The sequence below is a fragment of the Rhagoletis zephyria genome, unplaced genomic scaffold (assembly GCF_001687245.7).
Source record: "Rhagoletis zephyria isolate East Lansing unplaced genomic scaffold, Rhagoletis_zephyria_1.1 Rzeph_scaffold_04475, whole genome shotgun sequence".
Taxonomy (NCBI): Eukaryota; Metazoa; Arthropoda; class Insecta; order Diptera; family Tephritidae; genus Rhagoletis; species Rhagoletis zephyria.
Genome location: NW_016161558.1, coordinates 1 through 8,128, shown reverse-complemented (window position 1 = coordinate 8,128; position 8,128 = coordinate 1). Strand labels below are relative to the sequence as shown.

The 8,128-nt window shown below is 34.5% G+C and overlaps 1 protein-coding gene across 1 annotated transcript; it reads left to right on the top strand.

Annotated features, from left to right (window-relative positions):
* The first annotated feature begins 4,083 nt into the window (after positions 1 to 4,083).
* On the top strand, positions 4,084 to 6,256 carry LOC108370773 (uncharacterized). Its single transcript, XM_017626169.1, has 2 exons — positions 4,084 to 5,696; positions 5,749 to 6,256. The coding sequence occupies exons 1-2, from the start codon at positions 4,156 to 4,158 to the stop codon at positions 5,837 to 5,839; spliced, it is 1,632 nt and encodes a 543-aa protein (XP_017481658.1). The 5' UTR covers positions 4,084 to 4,155; the 3' UTR covers positions 5,840 to 6,256.
* The last annotated feature ends 1,872 nt before the right edge of the window (positions 6,257 to 8,128 follow it).

Genomic DNA, 8,128 nt, shown 5'->3' with positions numbered 1-8,128 from the left:
GGTTCAGTTAATTAATAGAAATAAAATTGTAGTTTAAAAACTAAAACCTCGCTATTATATTTTCATTCGTACTGTCATAAAGTATGTAACTTGAGAATAGAAATCGCTGCATCTTTTAGGCGCATCGATATTACATAGTTACATCCCGAGCTAATAAAAGGGAGGTAAAAATCGGTTTTCCAGTTCAAAACCGGTTCAAGTCCCTGGAGGAAATAAAATAAAATCGGGTTTTTATACAATTATTTATTTTAAACCAAATAAACAAATTTACATATTTAACATGTAACAAAACATTAATCTATGTTATAATTTTCTTAATTTCTTTGCTGAAGCTTTGCATCCGCCCCCTTGCAGATATATGTATTTCGTGCTTTTGCACTCAGGAAAGAAGTAGCTCAATTTTTAGTTTCTTGATTTCAAATTTGAAAAAATAGGTGGTTAAAATGCCGACTTTATTTTTGACCACCCTAATACTACGTTCAAATTGACGAGCTAAATGAACAAAACATGTTCATAAACAAGTAAAATCGCATGCAATTGTTGTTGGAAAATTGAACCAGTTAAATCATTTAACTCGTTTGAAAACCAGTTCAACGCAGAGTTGTATCGGAAAGCTTTCTGCTCCGGCCAATCAGAAAGACCCAAAAGCTTTGATTTGACACGCCAACGTTCAAAAAATTTATATTCTGAAAAATATTAAAAATGAAAAATTATCAAAATTGTATGCATGTCTGCCCGCCAAAAAAGAGGCCAAGGCGGTAATTAGTTATTTCCCATGAGGTCTCATCGTACGCAGAGATAAATAGTGCATACGAACTAAACATTTTGAAGTCTTAGGTAATCCGTATGCGTTAATATCATGAAGCAGCCATTCGCACAAAACAAACTAAAACAAAAAAACTTGATTTTGAATATTTTTTTCGAAATTTTAATGGTAAGCAAACAACCGTCAAAGTTAACTCCAAATGGTCAATGTGGTCGATTGTGTTTTCCAAAAAGCTCTTTTTCATTTAACAAATTAAATGGGGCCAATTTGAACGTAATATAATGTACATGTCTTTATAATATTTTTACGTCATATTTTACAGTAAGTTTTATATCCAAAATAAGTTGGTTCGCGAAACTTTTAGCAACAATTTTCGGATTGCCATCGCAACTTTACATATTTACCGGTCTTTAATTTCACAGAAGACGTTGGTCGTTTGTTTTGCATATATTAAGATGTATGAAATTCAATTTTCTTTGTGCTCAAATCGAAGAAAAATTTTCTTTCAACTTTGTAAATTATTATTTTTTTTTTGAGGATTAGGTATGGTAGCATGAAATGTCACAATCTGCTTAATTGTCATGTAGTTAATATGGCTTACGATCATGAAATTTCATGAAAGCCTTGTGCAAACACTTTTGAATGCCATACCGTTTAATAAAACCTTTTTAATAATAAAGGTACGACTGCACTAGGCGACGCGACACGACACTACACAGCGCGGCAAAATATTCTTTGCATGTATTCTTATGGAGCATACCGCACTACGCTGCAGCGGAGCTACGCGACGCGACGCTGCGCGGCAAAGTTGACCAACTAGACAAAAATGTCGCGCCGCGTGGTGTCGCGCAGTTCCGGTGCCGCATAGTGCGGTATACCTAGCGGAACGACATAACATTTCGTACTATATTTTTAACTTGAAGTAATTGGATTTCCAATTTTGAGTCAATATTCACATGCATTTCATTCAAGAAGAAAATTGTATGTAAAGAAACATAATATTTGAGAACAATTCGTCAAGGAAAATAAAAATAAAAGGCATTAACATTACATCAGCGTCACTGGCATCCATCTTGTTTGAAGGTTTTGACACAAATAAATTAAAAAATTTGCAGCGAAGTGTCGCCCCGCTGCAGTTTCAGTGCGATATACCAAAAAGTGTTGCGCCGTGTCGCGTAGTGCCGCTGCAGTGTCGCGTCGCTTAGTGCGGTCTTACCTTGAAGGGGACTCTTTAGGGTCTGAAATCCCATACTCCTTAAAGACAAAGTAGTGGTACATTTGTACCACCAAATATCTTCAGACATTACAATACGATTACTATCGTGAATGTTGCAATTGGAGCGCGCATAGTTAAGAGCAAACACGCAAACGAAGCGGACTAAACGGCTAAGTCGATTTCTCTTTGACAAACTGTTTAACTCGACATGAGTGCTTCAAAGCATACCTTCAACGATTCAAACACGAACCGGAACCCATATGCGACTACTGCGGAGGAGATGTAATAGAATACGTCCTTTTTGAGTGCATGTGATTTGACAGTACCAGATGCAAGCTTAGCAACATATCTGGCGAGAGTTTCACACTTGAGTCACTCATGGAGGCTATGCTACAAAGCAGCAAAAAGTTGTCGACAGCATGTGACGCAATAGCAGAGGGGATGAAGGGGCTAAGGGCGTCCGAATGTCTACGGCATAGCAGCGGCGACTAACTACCTTTCCCCCTCACGATGTAGTGATTGACGTCATTGCCGTGGGGTGTTGTCTTCCCTGGTTTTATAGGGACACTTGAGAGCCCCGGAAAAAACTGTTAAAGTATAAACAGAACGAGTTCGCTGAGTAAATTTCGCCGGACGGAGTGATGCCGACGGGTGATAAATATTTGCTTAACATTTCGTCAAGTAAAACTGAACCAGAACAATAATTTAGTGCAACTACAAATATTGCGGAGGATTGTCCTTAACAAAATGCTAGTTTGAAAATAAGAATAGGCTAGAAAAAAGCCACAAAAGAAACAAATAAAAAAGCTAGATCTAGCCTCAAAAAGGCTAAACTGGCGACACTGCTTACTGGGAACAGTTTTGAGAGGGTAAGACAGAAACCCTTCTCAGCCAGAAGTTACAGGCACGGTTGCCACTTGTAAAAAAAAAAACAACCAAAATCTGAAGAAAAATAACCAAATTGAAAAATAAACAACCAAATTTCTCATCCACTTACATATCTATTACAAAAAGCAAAACTTATTACAAAAAACGAAAGTTCAACAATTTTATTGAGATGACGGAAAATCGTTCCACATGACATTACACTCCTACCCTGTCAGGCCCGTCAGAATGTAGAATACTTATACGTCAATACCGGAAAAGTATACGAAGGATGTGTCATACGTAACGTAGAGATACGCCACAAAGGCCCAGGAAGTGCGCAATTTCAACAGGGACATGCGAAGAGGTGGGGTGAATCTCCGCATGCCGGGCACTTCATTTATTCTGCTCCCGTCCACATCAGGTGGTTGTGTGCCCAGAACAGCATTCACAGGTCTATAGTCTATATAACTCGAGATCGACTCCCTGTGAATGCCGTTTAGGGCCTGTCAAGAGGTTGTTTTATGAACCTCTGGACTTCGTCCAAGGCAATTTCCAACAAATCCGTTCCCTGGTTATCATATTCGAATAAAATTTTGCACAGCTTATTTTTTCCGCCCGGTCTAATGTACATATTGAAATATGTATTATGTATGTATGTATTTCTACTTTTGATTGGATATTTTTATTATGAACTTCTTGTGGTTGGTGTTAAATGATGATTTAATATACATACACACATACATATGTATGTACGTAGCACAGTGGGAGAAATGGTCAATCTAGCGGCGCTTTAGCGAAATTTTTAAATTCAGAATTCTCCAAATTTTGTTTGTTTTATTGAAAATTTATTTCCTAACGGGGTCTTTTCTGTTTTCGTTTTTGTTTTGTTCCAAATATTCGCATATCTGTGAGCTTTCGAATTTAACACACGTTTTAGCAAGTGCAATAATTACTATTTACCTATTTTTAAGTGCAATTTTTGTTGAACTGAAAAACTTAAATATAAAATTTTGTAATAAGATTTGTGACTTAATTATTATTATTTGGTATGTGTTTAAAAAAAAAAAAAGTCATTGTGGTCTGTTAATATATGTTTTAGATCTTTACAATGGAAAAAGAAATTGTCCTATATCAAAGTGTTTTTATATGTGTAATCCAATGTTCCGTAGAAAATAAGTGTGGTGGATTCGATGGGATTCGATTCAATGTTTGTATGATTTGTTAAAATATGTTGTGGTCTACGTCTTGTCCAAAAATTGGCTGCAAGTATTTGCAAGTTACTGATTTTTTTCCTTTTTTAGATACTATGGCAGAGTCTAAACGCACGCTTTTTTTAATATGGCACAGTGAACCAGTACCAACAAAAAAATTTCTAATGGTTGAAAATCATATATTTTCTAACGTCATTGATCGCTCAAAGTATAGTGAAGAGCAAACTCGCAAAATTCAAAAACAATTAAGAAATTTCATAAGCAAACTTGTAGAAAAGTGGAAAGAATGTCATAGGGTTATGTCAGTGTTCGAAGAGCGAAATAAGAAATGGTTGGATGAAAATATAATTTTTTCTAAGCCAACTGTTCATCACCGTATACAAAAACCTTTTTCAGAGTGTACAATGAAAACTAAAAAAAAAAAAATTGCATCAGTTGTTAACGAAACACCTAACCAAGAGTTAATGGTAGCGGCAAGCGTAAGTCTTTACAAAGCTGGAAAAAGAAATGCTTCACAGGTTGTTTCAAAATTGTTTGAAGAAAGTTCGACTGCTTCGAAAATGCTTAAGTCTGTAAGCTCTGAACAAAAAACCCCAATTCCGTATACACCTGAGGAAGCTTTATCTCTTTATATAGATGGCGGATACTCAAAAAGGTCGTACAAAATAATGCAATATGGTGCCAAAGAACGAAACTGCAATATTTATCCAAGCTACGATATTTTACTTAAGGCTAAAACAGAGTGTTACCCCAGTGGCATACACGTAACTGAACTTTCAGCGGAAGTTGCCCTGCAAAGTCTTGTAGACCATACTGTTGCACGTATAGTACAAGGATTTTCCAAATCTTTTGAAGGTGTTTTGACTGCAGCCAATATTAATGACAGCATAAAAGCAATATTTAAATGGGGCTGTGACGGCAGCAGTGGTCACTCCACTTACCGTCAACGTTTTAGTGCTTCTGATTGTGAAATAACTGATGAGTATTTATTTGCTGTATGTATTGTGCCTTTACAAATTAAAAAAGGAGACGCTGTTCTATGGCAAAATAACAGGCCTTCTTCAACTCGGTTCTGCAGACCCATTAAAATAATTTTTGAAAAAGAGTCAGCGGAGTTAGTTAAGGTTGAGATAGATAATATTAAAAGGCAAATTGTAAGCATTGTTCCGACAAAGTTGAGTTTTTTCGAAGTAGTACATGAATTCCATTTAACAATGATTGATGGGAAAGTTTTTAACACTTTAGCGGGCTCATCATCGCAGGCCTGTGGAATTTGTGGAGCAACACCAAAATTCATGAATAATCTAAATAATGTTCAATTGAGACAACCACAGGAGCACTTGTATGAGTACGGATTGTCAACACTCCATGCTTGGATACGGTGCTTTGAGTGTATAATTCATATCGCCTATAGAATACCCATACAAAATTGGCAAATTCGTGGAGAACATAAAGAAATCGCTCAGCAAACCAAAAGAAAGATTCAACTTGAGCTAAAAGAAAAAATGGGTATATTGGTGGACATTCCCACGAAAGGATCAGGCAATACAAACACTGGGAATACTGCAAGAATATTTTTCCAGCATCCAATTTTAGCCTCTACAGTAACTGGCGTAAAAGTAGAACTTATAAAAAGGTTTGGTATAATTTTGCGTACTATGGCATGTGGGTATGCAGTTAACATAGAGGCTTTTCGCATATATGCTTGGAATACAGCAGAATTATTTGTTTCCGAATATCCTTGGTTTTATATGCCTCCATCTGTACATAAAATATTAATACACGGAGCAGATATTATTGAAAAAGTTTCGCTACCAATAGGAATGATGTCAGAAGAGGCACTTGAGGCAAGAAATAAAGATTTTCGCAGTTATAGACGGAACCATACGCGAAAAAACTCAAGGTTGAATACAATGGAAGACTTAATACACACTCTTTTAGTTTCTTCAGATCCTATTATTACATCTAAGTCTAAAAGCACCTCCAAGTACTCCAAAAATCACATTGAAATAGATGATGAGGTCAAAAACCTTCTTTTACATATAAATGATCTACCTGACGGCAGTAATTCTGAGAGCTCCGACTCTGAATAGTTTTTTTTTTCTAATAAAACATAAAAACATATAAATAAATAATTAACACATATTTTTAGAATAAAGTAATGCATTTTTTCATTGTATTTAAGAAGCTATTAAGAAAGCGCCGCTAGATTGACCATTTCTCCCACTGTGCGTAGGTTAGAAAAAGTGCAGCGAAAGATGTGCTTAAACATGAGATTTATGTACATGTGTAGATATAGATAGAGAAAGCTAAATATACAAACTTGACACCAACACACATACTACATACATACATACTTACATTTGGCGGACAAAGGCATTTTCTTTTGAAGCCTTTGTGTTTGTTTGTTAGGCACGTCTACAACTACAATTATTTATGCTTGTCTTAATAAAACATATTTCTCTATTGACTTACATATACATAGTTTTTTTTTTTATTATACTCTTCTTAAAAGTAAACACATATTATACTTTAACATTTATAAGAATGCAGTTACTAATTTAAGGCTCGTTTGTACTACGATAAATCAAAAAATTAAAAATTGATTAATTTCAAGATATTTAACAATAATGACATACATACATAACGAGTACGACATAAAACAGTTTATTATGTAAAAAGGAAATTATAGTTGTTAAGAAACAAAATTAAATTACACATACATACATACGTATCATATTTAGTATGTACAAACATATGTATGTATGTATATATATTTACATACAGTTTAGTGAAATCATATTTTACATACATACATACATACTTGTATGTAGCTAGTATATCGACCCTTAACTCGCTTTTAAAAGCCATATCTGCTCTTTAGTATTAACTCATGTTTTATAAATAAATAATTCGTTTGATAAGTTTTCAATAAAGAACTTACTTATATCGAGCACTTTAAAGCTTAAATTGTTATGGAAATACGCTCATATTCAAAGCTGATTTTCAAATTTTCGTGAAACTTGGAAAAATTTCGTTATAACTTGGATGTTTTCTTGGATGTTAAATGTGCTCTCTTTTATAGCGGTTAAATGGGTTAAAGCGCCATATAGAATCGCTTTTGTTAGTAAAATTTGGTAAATACACATTTTCCTTTTATAAACGAAATAAAAAATTATTTAAAGTGTGCGTTTTCGTGTGGAAGTGCGTGTGTGTATGTATGTTTGTGTGAACTAACCGCCGTTGGGCGTCTCCAGCGTAGCCGTTCGCATCGGTGCATCAATTTTCACATGTAAGCTGGATAGGGTCGTGTCAACGGGTATATCGACCTCCTGGGTGCCTATATAGGCGTCGGCGACAAGTGTTAGCTATTTGTTAAAAAAAAAGTATAATAATAAAGAATTAGAAGCAAATTTGTGTTAAAAGTGCAGAGGAAGGGAATAAAATAATCAATGGTATTATATTAATTAAGAAATTTATAATAAAGGTATTTTTGAAATTTATATTAAAATCAAAAACATAGACAACTACATATTCGATTTGCATAATTTAAATTATAATTTATCCATAGTGGTGGTTTTTCTCCCGTTACTGTACATACATATAGATGGTTTTTTGGCAAAACCTCGTATTTAAAAAATACTTTTAAACAACACTATCCATAAAAAACCCTATAAATAACAAAAATAAAATTTTTAATAACTTGATATAAAAAATATTAAAGATTAATAGCCGTTTCACGAGAGCAGTTTAAGTGAAAAATGATTTTTTTATTTGAATTTAATATGGAAACTGACAAAAAAAAATATTTTTTCACTTTAATTGCTTTCGTGAAACCGGCAGTAAGTAGAGGAATTCTCGGACACGGGGTATTGTCGGACAGCAAGATATTTTTTGCCCCTAATAATGCTTGACAGTTTCAACCAACTGTCATCAACTCGTCTCATGCTGCCATAGCAAATATAAATTTGATGCTTCGAAAGTTTTTTTTTTTTTTTTACTTAGTACTTTGTTTATTTTGACAAGAACCAACTCAGTTAAATACATTTGTAAAACTCGTGGAAGCTT

Coding starts and splice junctions, on each gene's coding strand:
- LOC108370773 (XM_017626169.1), top strand. CDS start 4,156: ATGGCAGAGTCTAAACGCACGCTTTTTTTAATATGGCACAGTGAACCA. Junction 5,697..5,748: donor AAAGTAGAACTTATAAAAAG/GTTTGGTATAAT, acceptor GTTAACATAGAG/GCTTTTCGCATATATGCTTG.